The following is a 17,431-nucleotide window of genomic DNA, read 5'->3' on the forward strand; positions in this document are numbered from 1 at the left end:
ACAGCAGACTGTAGGGGATATGTTTTGCATAACTTGAATCAAACGACACAACTGCGGAAATATCGTTTTTGGTCAAGCCTATTTTTGTTGAGCTATTTCGTTTATATATTTCATTTCCAGCCAATTCCCATCCATTCTCACGAGTATCTAGCCTATTCAAAATGAACCTGTTCAAAATGCACCATCTAGTGACGAAAGATGGTGCATTTTGAGCAGGCAACGTGACGCATACCCTAACCCAGCGAGAGGACCCTCCCACTCGGCTTGGATCATGGCTGCAGCAGGACTCCGCCAAGCCGGCTTTGGTAAGCTTTTATGTTCGCTTCCTTACCAATGTGTTGCACTTTGAGGAATCAGTCGCCTTTCGTCTAAATTAATATATTGGTGTGCGTGATGTTGCGTTTACCAAAGACAGAACCCGAGCCAAATGATTAGCGTGTGTGCAGCTAGCTGCAGTGTTTCATTGCCTAACATGAGCACCTCATCGCTCGATTTCAGCCTCCGAGTTAATTATGTCGTATGTGGTGACCGCCACCGATCCGTAAGAAGAGTGACCTATTAAACTCCTTACGAATGACATTGACAGTGTGTATAACAGTCTTTATGACTAGCATGACAGCTCTGTGTGAATTGTACCCGGAACTATCTGTACTGAAAGCTGACTGGACGGTGGAGCCACGCTGAAAGCTCCCATTGGACGGAGCTTATGCTGCTTTCTTTTTAATAACAAGACCCGCCTAGACAAACCACTTGCAACCAAAACGAGTCTCTAAACGTACAACGAAGCTGTCATATGACTTGTGCCTTTCGTTAAAGATCATATGTCCCATTTTTTATTTTCTACATTATGGTAAACAGCCATACAATATTAGCTTTGTTACCCATCTAAAAGGGTATCCACTCGTTTGCCATTCGTTCATTATTCTTTTGGGCCCTTTAGAGATTGTAACTGCGATTAACAGTCATCCACTTGACTTGACTCCTTCGCGCACAGGTACACGTCTAAGAATGTGGTTGCTGTGGGTGTCCCTGCTGTCCATGCTGTCATTGGTGTCTGGCAGTGCAGATTCAAAGGCTGTGACCACCACCCTCACCACTAAGTGGACAGCCACTCCGCTGCTTATGGAAGCCAGGTACCCCCATGCACCCCCAGGCAGACCCTGCACCCTGTCCTCTCCTCTCTGTCCTCACTGGGCACATCCCCATGATGACATAACTTATGACATAACCTAGGGTCAGCATAGTCTAGGGGTCAGGGTGTAAGACTCCCAATTTAGTTCACTTCAACACTTTTGTCTAATGGTGAATTTGGTTCATAATGTATAGTTTAAAGTATGTGTCAAATACTTGCAATAACGTCGACCTCAACTGTCTTTGTCTAAATCAAATCGTTATTTATTTTTTCATGAATGGTTTATTTATATATTGTGTTCCGTCTTGTGCACTGTCTTGTACTTTATACTGTTGGACCCTAATTTCCGGTGTACTCAATGAAATATGCCTTATCTTATCTTTGATCTTTAGATCAGGTCATTTAATATTCTTAACAAACCAACTAACATGGTCGGACCTGAAGCATTGTTATTCGTGTTCAACACATCACAAACCTCAGTATCTGATGGCTGCTCTTCTTCGTCCTCCTCTTCCTCAGTGAGTTCCTGGCTGAAGAAAGCCAGGAGAAGTTCTGGGACTTTGTGGAGGCCAATCAGAACACAGAAGGAGAACATGATGGTAAAACCTCCCTATGACACGCTGAACTCTGTTGTCTCACTTTCCACTGGTTCCAGGGTTGCTGTGATCAGCTGTGATTCTGCTGATTCCGATGTTCCTGGCCCAGAGAACACTAGAGACACTAAAACATATGGTTAGCCTAGGGATCTCTATCTTTTCGCTCTGTTTCTGACCCCAGCTATTTCCATCTTGCTGCATCTGCTTCTACACACAAATCGTTTTAACCTGATCAACATTTGCTCGTAATAGTAGTTATAGCAGTGTCCCAGTGTCCATATGTGTTTTTTGTTAAGTAATTAGCGTTCATTTGCTTGTGACAACCGATCATTTGAGTCTTTGTATGTTTTTAAAGAAACACTTTTTCAGATGGAATTGAAAAAAAAACAAAAAAACATTTTGGCCGGTTGTTATCCCTGAGGTCACGACCCACGCCAATCTTTGATACCTTTTTAGTACCGTCGATGTCTAACCGTTTATAAGTATTATAATAAGCGCTGTGTTCTGTATGAAATGCACCACACACCGTAGCGTATTTCTGAAGGTGTCCCGAGAAGCTTAACCCTCAGTCGGACGCGGATATTAAATAAAACGCTGCTCAGACGGCGCTTCACCATCCACACACGCGTGTCTGAAATGCCCCATTTTCTCGCACACACCCTAGTCCACTGCTGTCCAGACAGAGCTCCACACAAACCACGCCGCCACTGCCCCTTGGTCGTGGCGTCAGACCACCCCGGTAAAGCTAGTCCGACGTCACCGAAAGAACACAAACCTGCAGTCGCAGCAGTGTGTGTCGTTCGCATCGTGCTCTGGGTCTAAGCTCATCTCCCAGTCATGCTGTGTGTGGGACCTCCTTCCAGACACAGAGCAGGCCTACTATCAGATGATCCTGAAGAGGGCGGGTGCCCTCCTGAGCTCCGTCCACCTCAACATGCTGAAGTTCGCCCTCTCTCTCCGGGCCTACTCGGCTACTGTGCACTCCTTCCAGCAGGTAGGTGTGTGTGTGTGTGTGTGTGTGTGTGTACGCGTGTGTGTTCGCGTGCGGCGTTTCTGAACTCGTATATCATGTCTGCATGTCTTTATAGACGGGTATAATAATGTCTGTGTGTATGTCGATTTATGGCCTTTAGCAGACGCTTTTCACAATAAGTACATTTGTCAGCAAAAGGAGAAGCAACATATCGCCCTAACAATCTCTAGGTTAAGCCATTCCCCTTATACAACAAAGGCAGCTACGATAGTATGCTACACAATGCTAAGTAAAACATAACTAAGTGCAAGGATGTACAACTTACAATAAGTGCGTACATAAATACAATACATCTATGTGTTACTATGTTTCGCATTATGTGTGTGTGTGTGTGTGTGTGTGTGTGTGTGTGAACTACTGCTCTTTTGGCCCCCCCCTCCAGATCGCATCCAACGAGCCCCCGCCTCCCGGCTGCGCGGCGTTCTTCAGCGTTCACGGGCTCAAGGCGTGCGACGCCCAAGACCTGGAGGGGCTCTTGGAAACAGCCCCCACCAGGTGAGACACGGGGGGACACCGAGGTCACCCCCATCAAGCACCTCAGGGCCTGGGGGGCGGGGGGGGTCCAGAGATGTAGAGAGAGACCAAGAACTTAACTTAATCAACCAGATAGAGTCTCCTATCCTTATCCTAACCAGATAAGGACCGCTGAGATGGATTCCCTGAGCCAATCAGAGGAGAGATGCCCTTATTGGTCAGAAAGGAGGCGGAACTGTTGTAGAATATAAAGGGCTCATACAGAGAACATGTCACTCAATTAGTGCTGGAAGATGGTTAAGACGTTTATTACTAATAGCACTCAATACAAAAAATGTAATATATATATAACGTGTTATATTATTAATAATATAATAATAATAGCTCTTAATTTCAACCCCTTTTTAACTATATTGGTGCAATTAAAATATATTATGTCTACATTTAATAGTTTATTATATTATAAATGGCTCTTAAATCTTAACTCCAGCCCTGTTTAACAACATCAGTGCAATAAAAGCCCGTCTGGTTGATTGACTGAGGTCTCCACTTCCTCCTGTCCCTTCCAGGCCGAAGCCGTTCCTCTTCAAGGGCGACCACAGGTTCCCCGGGTCCAACCCGGACGCCCCAGTGGTCATCCTGTACGCCGAGGTCGGCTCGCCAGCGTTCAGCAGCCTCCACCGGGCGGCCCAGGCCCAGGCCCAGGACGGACGGGCGCTGTACGTCCTCCGCCATTACCTGGCTGTAAGTGACCCTGACCCTAACCCATGACCTGGCTGTGAGTGACCCTGACCCTAACCCATTACCTGGCTGTGAGTGACCCTGACCCTAACCCATGACCTGGCTGTGAGTGACCCTGACCCTAACCCATGACCTGGCTGTAAGTGACCCTGACCCTAACCCATTACCTGGCTGTAAGTGACCCTGACCCTAACCCATTACCTGGCTGTAAGTGACCCTGACCCTAACCCATTACCTGGCTGTAAGTGACCCTGACCCTAACCCATTACCTGGCTGTGAGTGACCCTGACCCTAACCCATGACCTGGCTGTGAGTGACCCTGACCCTAACCCATTACCTGGCTGTGAGTGACCCTGACCCTAACCCATGACCTGGCTGTGAGTGACCCTGACCCTAACCCATTACCTGGCTGTGAGTGACCCTGACCCTAACCCATGACCTGGCTGTGAGTGATCCTGACCCTAACCCATTACCTGGCTGTGAGTGACCCTGACCCTAACCCATTACCTGGCTGTAAGTGACCCTGACCCTAACCCATGACCTGGCTGTAAGTGACCCTGACCCTAACCCATTACCTGGCTGTGAGTGACCCTGACCCTAACCCATGACCTGGCTGTGAGTGACCCTGACCCTAACCCATGACCTGGCTGTGAGTGACCCTGACCCTAACCCATGACCTGGCTGTGAGTGACCCTGACCCTAACCCATGACCTGGCTGTAAGTGACACTGACCCTAACCCATTACCTGGCTGTGAGTGACCCTGACCCTAACCCATGACCTGGCTGTGAGTGACCCTGACCCTAACCCATTACCTGGCTCGGATGAACCTAACCCATGACCTGACTGTGAGTGATCCTAACCCATTACCAGGCTGTGAGTGACCCTGCATCCTAGAGGACTTCAGCTGTAGTCCAACATGGCTGACAACATCTTATTCTGAATTTCATTACTGATGCAGAAGTGCAGTTCATTATTTATTGGTTAGCGATGTGAAGAAAAAATTAAATCAATTTCATTCTCTGATTTTTCTTCATATTCCAAAGGAGGCTCAACTCTCCAGCAACAAAAAAAATTGGCATCGGTATTTAAAAAGAAATCTGTATTATTACGAATAACATTTATCTGAACGAGGGTTAAACGAAATGAAGCAATTTGTCACGGTGAGGAATAAAAATGGATAATGTAGACGACAAAAGGTTTATAGAGGGGCCACCTTTTCAAAACCTGACCCCAACAGGAATATCTGCCCCTCTCGTAATTCATAGACGCCGTTATCCAAAGTGACAGTAAGTGAGTAAAACCTGCTATTGTTAAGTAAGTGGTGGTTAGGCTCACGGGGGCTGGAGGCCGCAGACACCGTGGTGCAGAGACCCTGTTCTTCTTCTCTGGAAGCCCAACACAGCCCGCCGCTCCCGCAACGACATCCAAGCTCACGCACGATCAGTTCCTCATTTAATTATGATAAATATTCCTCCCCATCTGTCTGGTTTCCCGGGCAGGCCATGGGTGACACCCTGTCCCCCCCGCCCTCCGTCCACACGGGGGGGGGGGGGGGGGGAGTCATTAGGCTCCATTAGCGTTCTTTTCCATTAGCCTGCAACAGCTGGTCCTCCCTGACTTGTAACCTGTAGGATAGGTGCTCTCTGTTTAGGCATCTAACATCCTTGCACTTCAAAATAGCACTTGGCATTGTGTAGAATCCTATGCTAGGTGTCTTCGTTGTATACGGGGAAGGGGTTAACCTAGCGGTTGTTAGTGCTTGGCAATAGGTTCTATGAACAACCTGACTACCGACAGTGATATAGTCTTACTCCTTCTTTTGACAAATGTACTCATTGCCAGTCGCTTTGGATAAAAGCGTCTGCTCAATACCCTAAATGTTAATGTGAAAGTAGGACTGGCTGTCGAGAGAGGAGAACAGCGTATCAAATGTCAAGCTACTGGACTCAGCTGTTGTTGTCAGGGTGGCGTCCACATGGGTCTGATGGGCAACCTTGAGCGAGACGCCATGACTCACGCCTGCTGCCTCATGGCGTTTACCTATTCACGCTTCAAGTCGTTTTGGATGTGAGCGTCTGCTGAAGACTAAATATCATCAATTTATGATGAAAGAGAACACATCTCTTTCTCAATCAATATATATTTCAAAAAAAGTGCAATACCTGTACATTTTCAATGCCTAATACAGCCTTAACTGAAATGAGGGTTTTTGGTTAAAATAATGTGTAGGATGGATGTAATCCTTTCAGAAACTGATCCATCTAGCTGAGTGGACTCCAGCTGGGACTTTCCTTTTTTCTGGCTGCTGGTTGTTAAGTAGTGATGTTGGCCCCCCTCCCACAGAAACCCAGCCCTAACAAGGTGTTCCTCTCTGGGTACGGCGTGGAGCTGGCCATCAAGAGCCAGGAGTACAAGGCAAAGGACGACACCCAGGTCCAAGGTACATGCACGTAGAGTTGTTCCGATGCCGATACCAGTATCGGAAATTCCTCCTATACAGCCTAAAATGCAGTATTGGATATTGGCGATTGCGCAAGTCCGTACAGCGATCCGATACCATCACAGGACTAGCTCCTTTACTTCCCAGGCAGAGAACGTCTGAAACACGGCGGTGTAATGCTGCGTTCGTCAGCGGTCGCCGGAGGTTGAAAGTTGGAATGGGAAGCGTGTAATCTCCGACCGACGTGCGTTCGAGCTACCTAGTCGGAAAAAACATGGATGCTCACGCTAAACTACAAGAATGCAAATGTATTCTTCTAATTCCAGATTATAAATGTAAATGTTCTAGCTCTGAAAAAAATATTTTCTCGACAGGAAGTGAACCGACTTGTGCATTTGGTAGTAACAATGCTAGAAGCTGTATCGGCATATTCTCGGGATCGCCTTACTGGTGGTATCGGAACATCTCTCGCACGCACAGAGAGGGGGACGGTGTGTTCTGGGGTTTGCCTCGGGGTGTGTTTCAAATTGATCTGTGGTCTCCAGGGGCGGAGGTGAACGCCACCATGATCGAGAACGACCCAGTGGACGAGGTCCAGGGGTTCCTCTTTGGAAAGCTCAAGTGAGTTGTGAACCCCCCACCCCCCCCCCCCACCCAGTCACCATGAATAATCAGCAGCTGAACCCCTTCCAACTAACTGCACTCGTCCTGTGTGGGCGGTAGTCTCCGTCTGTCTGTCTCTCTTTGTCTGTCTGTCCCTCTTTCTCATAACATCATGCAGTCATTTTCGTCCTTATTTGCTCTTTCTCTCTCTCTCACTTTGTCTCCGTCTCGATCACATTCAGTCTTTTTCCCCCCCTTATTCGCTCTCACTCTCTAAGTCTCTCTCTCTCTGTCACTCTCTCTAGCTTTATCTGTTTCTGTCACTCTCCGGCTCGCTCTGTCTGTCACCCTCTGTCTGACTCTGTCTCTCTCTATCTGTGTCTGTCAGTCTCTCTCTCTCGCTCACTCTCCGTCTGTCTGTAATCACATCATGTAGCCGTTTCCTCCCCCTGTTCTGCCCTCTGTGGGTTAGGGTTGGGTTGGGGTTAGGCTAACCCTTCCGGCAGCAACTGTTTCCTTATCTGTTTAGGAATTGATATCCAGTCATTTATTCTAGTTACAGTGATCCATCAATCTGAGGCAACAATGTCTCCTGCTGTTTTTATTACCAATGTTTCTTTAGTGTTTGTCTGTCTCTCCGTTTCTCCATCATGCTTTGTCCTTCTTAATTTCCTTACTGCCCGTCCCATCTTTTAAACCTCTTTATTCTGTCTCTTCTGTCTCTCTCGCCTCTCGTCTGTCTGGTCCTATTTCCTTATTCATTTGTCTCCTCTGTCTCCATCTTCCCCTCTCTCTACCTCTCCCTCTCCCTGCTCCTCCTTTCTTTCGCCCTTCCCTTTGGTTTCATCCTTACACTCACGCCTATCTCTTTTTCTCTTTTTGTTTTCCGCTTACATCCATGTATCTCTCTCGCTGTCATTGTGGCCATGGCCTTCTCCCTCTCTCGCTCTCTGTCTCTGTCTCATCCGTTTCCCGCTGTGTCTCTCTGTCTCCAGGACGCTGTATCCAGAGATCAAGGAGCAGCTGAAGGAGCTGAGGAAACACCTGGTGGAGAGCACCAATGAGATGGCTCCCCTCAAAGTCTGGCAGATGCAAGGTTGGCCTTTCGTCCATCTTCTGTCTCCGCTTCTTTTTTGATACTCTTCTTTTCCCATCTTCTCCTTTCATCTGTTTCTTATTGCGTCTCCCTCATCAGTGAGGTGGAGGGGGGGGGGTATATTTCCTCTAAAAGAAGAACAAGTAACTTCACTTAAAGCACCTGTAATAAGAAAGATGTGTTTGCCTTGCCTCCCGAATATAACTTCAGCTTACTGTCACACGATTTATTGCTATGATTGGTTGTAGGTCCCATTGCTGTGATTGGTTGTAGGTATTATCGCTGTGATTGGCTGTAGGTCTCAATGCTGTGATTGACTGTAGGTCTTATTGCTGTGATTGGCTGTAGGTCTCAATGCTGTGATTGACTGTAGGTCTTATTGCTGTGATTGGCTGTAGGTCTCAATGCTGTGATTGGCGGCAGGTATTATCGTTGTGTTTCGCTGTAGGTCTCATTGCTGTGATTGGCTTTAGGTCTTATGGTTGTGATTGGCTGTAGGTCTCATTGCTGTGATTGGCTGTAGGTCTCATTGCTGTGATAGGCTGTAGGTCTCATTGGCTGTAGGTCTCTTATAAGAGGCCCTTGTTTCTATGGACCTTTCCTATCTAACTGCTTGTCTCGGTCCACCAAAGTGCCACACAAACGTTTTTCTGCAAAATATGAAATACCTCATAATTTTCAGACTCTGGTTGACACCGCTAGCCAACTTGTTCAGTGTATAGTGTTGTGCATCAAACGCTGAAGGAGCGATGACTCTTTGGTTCGTCTTGTCAAAGACAAACAGAAATTCCAATCACAATCCATTTGACGAGACAAAATCGAAGATTAAAAAAAATTATACATTTGATTTCCTACATCAATAATGCAGGATTACAGACATTTAACCATTGTTTTTCCTTCATAAAACATTTTTAAAAAATCTATGTTTTAAATAAATACAGTTTAGCACATAATCAATAAATATAAAAATATCTATATACATATCTCTGTAGACGGTGATAGATGTTGGTTGAATCAAGTCACATAAGCATTGTAGAAGTGGTAGGCCTCTAAACAGAAGAGATAGAGATAGAATAGTTTAATCCAGTTGCTGACCATTGCACCAGTGTTTGGCCTCTAAACAGAAGAGATAAGCGGTAGACGTTTGGTGGGGGGAAGGAAGCCCACTGTCATGGCTGCCGTCGTTATCTCCAAACCCACTGGGTCTCATTAGCTCAGGCTGTTTACAGAGACGCTGGAGCCAGTGCCTGGCCCCCAGGGGCCAGCCATCACTGCCGCTACAGCACTGCTTAGATAGTCCTGCTGCATAGTCCTGAATACAACTTCTGCTCCTCTCTCCTCTCTCCTCTGTTCGCATCCTCCTCTCCTTGCCTACTTCTCAACTCGCATCCTCTTCTCCTACACTCTCTTCCTCTTCTCGTCTTTACCTCCTTAACCCTCCTCCTCCTCCCCCTCCTCTCCTCCTAACCCCAACTCCTCTTAGGGCTGAACGATTTCGAAATAATACAACTTAACCCTATTTTTTACCAATATTGGGATTGCGATTTAATATGCAGTTTTTATTTTAATTTATTAAGTTCCTTATGTTCTGTGTTATTCACTAAACAAGCAATAAATCATGCTTTAGTAGGACCAACACTACATGGGAAGCAGTCGACATATGAACTGCTCTTTCCTTTAGCTCAGGCCGATGTGCTGACATGAATTGATATTATAACTTCTTTATTTATTTAAAATGAAGCCTTTGCGATTTGCATATCGTGTTCCATTAGATTGTGATTTCGATTTGAATCCGATCAATCGTTCAGCCCCACCTCCTCTCCTCCTCCTCCTCCTCCGTCACCTCCTTGCCTCCTCTCCTCCTCCTCCTCCGTCACCTCCTTGCCTCCCCTTCTCTCCTCCTCTGTTCCTCCTTGCTGCAAATAATAACACATGTGAACAGCTCCTTCCCCCCAAGCTCCTCTGGATTGTTTTTTGATTATATTTCCCCCCCCTGTGCCCCGACCAGCCTTTCTCATATGTTCTGTGAACTTTACGAGGGGATGATGTGTTCCTCGCGGCAGAGTTTCATCCTTTTTTAAGGGTTCTTTTTATATTCCCCACATTGCCGCCTACGCCTACTGCCGATATTGCACTCTGCACTTTGCAATAACCTTTTCTTTCCTCTTCTCGTCTAGCCATGGTGCTACTGTTTTTCCCTGAAAAGCTTCCTCTTTGAAGCCCCGAGTTGACTAACGTACTCCTTCTCTCGTCCCTCTCTGTCTGTCTCTCTGTCTGTCTGTCTGCCTGTCTGTCTGTCTGTCTCTCCCTCTCCCTCCCCCTCTCTCCCCCTCTCTCCCAGATCTGAGTTTCCAGACGGCTGCTCGTATCCTCTCAGCCCCGGCTGCAGAAGCCCTGAATGTGATGAGAGACCTGAGTCAGAACTTCCCCACCAAGGCGAGGTACACATATTAAACTACGCTTCACTTTGTGTGCTCTGCTTCACAGTCAAAAGATGTATTAGGTAGTTGTAGCGGAGTCAAATGAACAATTACTACTGCTTGGCCATCACATCAATAAAGTCACGATTTGCACTTCTATCGGTGGCTAGCATTTACTCAGCAGAATGTAAAAAAACTTTAACGCTCCCTCTTGAGGCGGTTGCCAACATCAATCCTTAACAACCAACAGACAAAGGAAAACGTTCTGGAGTGCTCACTCAGCTGGGACTATCCACCAATAGGAATCCTAGTACCTGTTCCCCTCTTTAGTCCACACTCAGCTGGGACTATCCACCAATAGGAATCCTAGTACCTGTGCCCCTCTTTAGTCATAGCATGCTAGCATGTAGCTAGCATCAGCAGAGCATGTGGCTTAGCACAGCCACAGCATGTAGCTAGCAGCGCCAGAGCGTGTAGCTTAGCATCGCCAGCGCATGAGGCTAGCAGTGCCAGAGCATGTAGCTAGCACCGCCAGAGTGGTACTAGCTAAAATATAATATGAGGTTTAGGAGGGAAATTTATGTTGCGTTTTGTTGCTAGCTAGATAATTGTACAAAAACTTGTCTATTTATATAAATATGCAAATGTTCAAACAGCACCTCAAAATTCCTTTTCACCAAGACCCTTTTTGTAAAGCAACCTTGGGTGCTATGAAAGGCGCTATATAAATCCAAGTAATTATTATATATTTCAGCAAGTCGTACACGTTGTCACTTTAACCTCAGCCATTTATCCGATCATACCGTGACTCGTTGTATTCACTTTACCACCGCCGCCACCACCCTCTCATGTGGTGACTTCCCTTGGCGCCCGTCTTCCTGGTGGATGCTAACGGTTCTGGCGCCTCTCCTCAGGTCCATCACCAAGACGGTGGTCAGCGCCGAGGTCCGCAAAGAGATCGAGGAGAACCAGAAGGTAACTCTTGGCCGCCTCCTCCCACACAACGTTCACTGCATTGTTGCCTCCACCCTCCTTCTGTCTCTCCTCCACCCATCCTCTGCGTCTCTTCTCCCCCTACCACTTCCATCTCTTCATCCATCTCTACCTCCCCCATCTGTCCCTCCCTCCCTCCCTCCCTCCCTCCCTCCCTCCCTCCGTCTTCCATCCAACACTCCCTCTATCCCGCAGCGGTCTCTTCATCTCCCCCCCCGTCCCTCTCTATCCATCAGTCTCTCGCTCTCCATCAGCCCACTCACTCCATCCATTATCTCTCCCTTCATCCACCCACTCCACCCATTAATCCTTCCCTGGCTCAGTGTCCGCTACTGTCCAGAGAAGTGCCCGCTGTGGGTGTGTCTCCCGATCATCTAGATGGATCTCTCTCTCTCTCTCTGTCTCTCTCTGCGTCTCTCTCTCTCTCTCTCTCTCTCTCTCTCTGTCTCTCTGTCTCTCTCTCTCTGTCTCTCTGCGTCTCTCTCTGCGTCTTTCCTCTCTCTCTCTCTCTCTCTGCGTCTCTCTCTCTCTGCGTCTCTCTCTCTCTCTCTCTGCGTCTCTCTCTCTCTCTCTGCGTCTGTCTCTCTCTCGTCTTTCTCTCAGTGTGCCTGTCTCTCTCTCTGTGTGTGCGTCTTTCTCTCTCTGCCTGTCTCTCTCTCCCAATGCTCTGGATGGACCTCTCTGTCTCTGTTTGTGTGTTTAAATGGCTGCCCTCCTTTCTGGCTCCTTGCTCTTGTTCCAACTCTTTATTGAGCGTTCCGGCAGCTTTCCCCGGCTGCTGACGGGGCTGTCTTTAATTGTAGGTTACAATAAAGGATTAAGGAGGCGCGCTCCCTAATATAATCCACTGGTGGAGCAGGGAGGGGGGATGGATGGTGTAATTATACCCCGACGCCGCTGTGTCCCCGTTAGCCGTTGGCCCGCCATCAGCACAAAGCAATATCGGTAGGAGAGAGCTCGCTCTCCTTTTGGGGGCCATTTAGTTTTTATTTGTTTTTAACTTTACCTCTGTTCATCAACGGGCCGCAGAACTTCACCTCTCGCTTTGTTCGTTTAACTTCGTTTGCTTTCGGTTTTGTGCGACTCCGACGGTGTGAAGAATTGCAACACAACACCTTCGATGAAAATGAGTTTAGGTTGCCAACACTTGATGTGCCTAACCCACCCCTTCTCTCTCTCTCTCGGCCTCTCTCTCTGTGTCTCTCTCTCTCTGTGTCTCTCTCTCTCTGTGTCTCTCTCTCTCTCTCTCTCTCTCTGTCTCTCCGCCTCTCTGTCTCTCCGTCTCGGCCTCTCTCTCGGTCTCTCTGTGTCTCTCTCGTGGTTTCTCCCTTGGCCTCTCCCTCTCTCTCGGCCTCTCTATCTCTCTCACTCTCTCTCCCGCTCACTCTCTCTGCCTCCATCTCTCTCGGCTTCTCTCCCCCTCTCCCCTCCGTCTCTCTCTCTCTCTCTCTGTGTTCCTCTCAATCTCAGTGTTTATTTCTCACCTCTCGTCCCTTCCTCCCCCTCGGGTTGCAAACAACAGCAGCAGTGTGGTAATTAGAGGGAGCCTTTGTGCGTTCCACAGGAAGCCATTATTACATCAGTTTTTTTTATATTGTTGTTTTCTCTTTCGCTAGTTTGGCTGTGCAGCCGACACACAAACCCAGACGCACGCTTGCTCCAGATAGAATTGCGCCTTAGAATCCTCATGTTTTTTTTGTTCCCCTCCCTTTCCCATACTCTCACTCTCAATCTTACCTGCCTCTAATTCCCCCCTCATTCCCTCCCTCTCTCTCCGAGCCTCCTGCAGTGTTTCAACAGGATGAATGATATTTGTGATAACCATGTCTGGTTGTGATTGTGGCGTCGGCAGAAATGATTAATCGGACGTCTTTGTTTCTCTGTAATGGGATTTGACTGTGCCAAATGACTCTGAGCTTTCCTGTCCGTGTACGCAGGCACACACACACACACACGCACACGCACACGCACACACACGCACACTGAAGGCTTCCCAAAGGCACTTTCTCTCACTTCATAGACACACGTTTCTCTGATAATTAGACTGGTGTAAACCGTGAGTCTGATTGCTCTATACAGAGCTGTCAGTGTCAGCGGCCCTGACTGCGTGCTGCTCTCCCTGACCTCCAGGAGACACCGTCTGTCAGGGGGCCAAGCCCCGCCTGGCAACAGCCTCTCACGGCTCTGTCGCTCGTGGCTCGTCCAGGTCCAACCCGGACACGGCAGCAGAACATGACCTGGAGGCTGTCGGAATGCCTTGACTAATACATATTCCTCTATCTCTCCCTCCCTCCCTCCCTCCCCCCTCCATAGTTATTTAAGGGCTCTCTGGGTCTGCAGCCGGGGGACTCGGCCCTGTTCATCAACGGGCTGCACATCGACCTGGACACACAAGACATCTTCAGGTAGAACCCGACTGCAGTCCAGTCAACACCGCGGCCCATCTATGCCATCCTGCTAAATACACAGGCCGCACTACCTACCGCCGCGGCCGGGGGGTGGGGGAGAACTCACGCACTACGCTTCGCGCTACATCTTTTGACGTCTCCCTCCCCCAGTGTGTTCGAGGTGCTCCGCAGCGAGACCACCGTGATGGAGGGCCTGCGCTCGCTGCACGTGGACACGCCCCACATCCACGACGTCCTGAAGCTCAACGTGCAGCCGTCGGACTCGGACTACGCCGTCGACATCCGCCACCCCGCCATCAACGTGAGGACCCCGGGTTGTTCTTCGTACTCATCATAGCCCTGATACTCGTTCTACCCCCTGATAATCATCCTACCCCCTGATACTCATCATGCTCTTCATACCTCCTGATAGGTGATTATACTGAAACACCTTCTCTTTTGCATTTCTGTCTGTCTGTCTCTCCAATCCGTCTGTCTGTCTTTCTGTCCTGTCTCCCTATCTGTCTGTCTCCCTCCCTCTCTGTCTGTCTGTCTTTGTCTGTCTGTCTGTCTGTCTCTCCGTCTGTCTGTCTCTCTGTCTGTCTGTCTGTCTGTCTCTCCATCTGTCTGTCTTTCTTTCTGTCCTGTCTCCCTATCTGTCTATCTGTCTGTCCGTCCATCCGTCTGTCTGTCCATCTGTCTGTCTGTGCGCCGCCCTGGTCAGTGGATCAACAACCTGGAGACGGACCACCGCTACAGCTCCTGGCCTTACAACGTCCAGGAGCTGCTGAGGCCCACCTTCCCCGGGGTCATCCGACAGATCCGCAAGAACTTCCACAACCTGGTGAGGCGTCGTCACCCCCCCCCCCCCCCCCCCCCACCCTCCTGTCACCCAGGAGGGTGGGGGGTCCCAGGTCACCCCTCAGCAAGCGTGTTGTGCTGTCATGTGGTGACAAACAGGAAGCAAAGGTTTCAGTGATGTCAGAAGAGAAAAACGTGTGTGTGTGTGTGTGTCAGGTTATATGCAACGCTGGAAGCCTTTCCTGTAACTTTTTTCTGTGTGTGTGCGTTCTTGTGTGTGTTCCAGGTTATTGTTCTGGACCCAACTCAGGAAAACGCTGCAGAACTTCTTAATGTCGCTGAGATGTTCTACACAAACAACATCCCACTGAGGTACGTGTGTGCGTGTCTGTGTCTTTGTGCTCATGCTGTGCGTGTGCATGTTTGCTTTTTCAAAAATGTGTTGGTTTTGTGGTTGGGATGGTAATCACCCGGAATTAGGAATCGCACTAATACCGTTCTTGTTTACATCTTGTTTACCTTCTTGTTTACCTTCGCTTGAGCACGGGTACGCGTCCTTGTGAGCCTTTCAGAAACGTTGCAGTGTTTTAATTAAGATCCATTTGTGAAACACAAAATACTCCCTCACGTTTTCCAAATGAAAGTCTGAAGGCAGGAAGCTGCGATAATCTGCCGTGTGAACGCTCTGTCATTCAGGGATCTCTCTGCCTCCTTTGTGACGCAATGCATCTTGGGAGGTTTGTTTGCACACTGATTATGCGCCGCTCAGATTCTGAACCGTCGCGTCTCACCCCACGAGCAATCCTCAAAGTGAGAACAAATGAAAACATTTTTAGAGTTATATTTTTGCATTGACTGTGGTGCCTTCATGGATGAACAGAGAAAGGTCAAAGTTCGCCATCGAACCTGGGTCGCTGCACGGCGTAGCCCCGGCCTACATGGTTGATCGAGTTGATCTGCCTTTATGCAACACATTTCATCCAGTTGATCCGTATTTGTGTTTAGGTGTCCCTGAGCACCTCACCCTTACTGCTTCCGACGAGCCGGCTGTCGCCTTGCGTGGTTGTCACCGCCGTCGGTGTGTGAATGTGTGCATGAATAAGAAAATGTTAGGCAACATTGTCGAGAGCTTTGAGTGGCCACTGCCACGAGAAGCGCGGTATCAATACATTCCATTTAGCATTTACTATTTTACAATCTCAGATTTCCTTCCGCTGAAACAGGGCGTTTGCGGTCCCTTTCAAAGTATTTTATAGTTCACACGGGAAGCCGCCCCTCCCGACAGCCTGATGTCCCCAGGCCTGGGGTTGGTGGTGTCAACCCCAGGATAGGCCTGGTGTCAGACAGACAGCCTGTGGTCCTGTGTGTGTGTGTGTGTGTGTGTGTGTGTGTGTGTGTGTGTGTGTGTGTGTGTGTGTGTGTGTGTACCTCAGACCAACTGCCTGTGGTCCTGTGTGTGTGTGTGTGTGTTTTTGTGTCCCTCAGACCAACAGCCTGTGTGTGTGTGTGTGTGTGTGTGTGTGTGTGTGTGTGTGTGTGTACGTGTGTACGTGTGTCCCTCAGACCAACAGCCTGTGGTCCTGTGTGTGTGTGTGTGTGTGTGTCCCTCAGACCAACAGCCTGTGGTCCTGTGTATGTGTGTCCCCAGGATAGGCCTGGTGTTCGTGGTGTCGGACGAGGACGACGTGGACGGGATGGAGGACGCGGGTGTGGCGCTGGTCCGGGCCTACCACTACATGTGCCACGAGGTGGACAGCCAGAGCGCCTTCGAGGCCGTCATATCCGTGAGTTCAGAGAGTGTGTGTGTGTGAGGAGGATAGTGTTGTGGTTGGGGTTGTTGCTAACGGGTTGAATGTATTTGGATACAGTCGCCCATACAGTTAAAAGGCTATAAAACTGTTGTACATGTGTAGAATTTCCTCGTTTTTCCTCATATGATCACCTCATCCGTCTCTTTGATGTCTCCTGCTCTGTATTGCTACAAATCTATCTTTTTACTCGTTCAGTTCATCACCGACCATCTTGTCGTCAGTGTTCATGCCTTTCCCCCAGTCTTTCTGCGTCTTTCTCCTCTTCCTCTCTCTTTCTCTTCCTCCTCGCTCGCACCCATCTGGTCCTGTCTTACTTAGTTTTGTTTCTTTTGCATCTAAGGATCTCTCTCGCGCGCGCTCACTCGCTCTCGTTCTGTCTCAACTGTGACCCAAATGTCGAGCCCTAACCCCCCTCTGTCCCTCCCTCCCTCCCTCCCTCCCTCCCTCCATCCCCACCAGATGTTCAACCAGGTGGTGCCGGGGGGGCGGCTGAGCGTGGGTGACGTGGTGAAGGTGCTGGAGAAGAGGTACCCCTACGTAGAGGTCAGCAGCATCCTGGGAGCCGACTCCAGCTACGAGGCCAACAGGAAGGTGAGTCTCTCTCTCTCTCTCTCTCTCTCTCTCTCTCTCTCTCTCTCTCTCTCTCTCTCTCTCTCTCTCTCTCTCTCTCTCTCTCTCTCTCTCTCTCTCTCTCTCTCTCTTTCTCGCTCTCGCTCTCGCTCTCTGTCTCTCGGAGCCCACGCCGGGAATTCGGTGCAATGCGTTGTAACATGAAGAAGATACAAAATGAAGAACATAAAGTATCCATAAATGATGTTGATGGGCACAGTCAGAGTAAAAATGTAGATGCATTTTGTGGACAGTAAGTGAACCCACTTTACATCACCGTCATTGCAAGAGAAC

General features: G+C 48.8%; 1 protein-coding gene across 1 annotated transcript in view; it reads left to right on the plus strand.

The window, feature by feature from the left end:
* The first annotated feature begins 208 nt into the window (after window positions 1-208).
* The window catches only part of uggt1 (UDP-glucose glycoprotein glucosyltransferase 1), a 33,189-nt gene continuing 15,966 nt past the window's right edge, over window positions 209-17,431 (plus strand). The window contains exons 1-17 of the mRNA XM_030356940.1: window positions 209-305; window positions 995-1,133; window positions 1,652-1,731; window positions 2,592-2,722; window positions 3,144-3,256; window positions 3,805-3,979; window positions 6,321-6,417; window positions 6,963-7,038; window positions 8,016-8,116; window positions 10,458-10,557; window positions 11,451-11,511; window positions 13,843-13,934; window positions 14,088-14,238; window positions 14,641-14,760; window positions 15,004-15,089; window positions 16,366-16,501; window positions 16,988-17,119. Of these exons, the coding sequence (XP_030212800.1) occupies window positions 272-305; window positions 995-1,133; window positions 1,652-1,731; window positions 2,592-2,722; window positions 3,144-3,256; window positions 3,805-3,979; window positions 6,321-6,417; window positions 6,963-7,038; window positions 8,016-8,116; window positions 10,458-10,557; window positions 11,451-11,511; window positions 13,843-13,934; window positions 14,088-14,238; window positions 14,641-14,760; window positions 15,004-15,089; window positions 16,366-16,501; window positions 16,988-17,119 (1,824 nt within the window). The 5' untranslated portion in view covers window positions 209-271. The remainder of the gene's footprint in view (window positions 306-994; window positions 1,134-1,651; window positions 1,732-2,591; window positions 2,723-3,143; window positions 3,257-3,804; window positions 3,980-6,320; window positions 6,418-6,962; window positions 7,039-8,015; window positions 8,117-10,457; window positions 10,558-11,450; window positions 11,512-13,842; window positions 13,935-14,087; window positions 14,239-14,640; window positions 14,761-15,003; window positions 15,090-16,365; window positions 16,502-16,987; window positions 17,120-17,431) is intronic.

The sequence above is a fragment of the Gadus morhua genome, chromosome 5 (assembly GCF_902167405.1).
Source record: "Gadus morhua chromosome 5, gadMor3.0, whole genome shotgun sequence".
NCBI lineage: Eukaryota > Metazoa > Chordata > Actinopteri > Gadiformes > Gadidae > Gadus > Gadus morhua.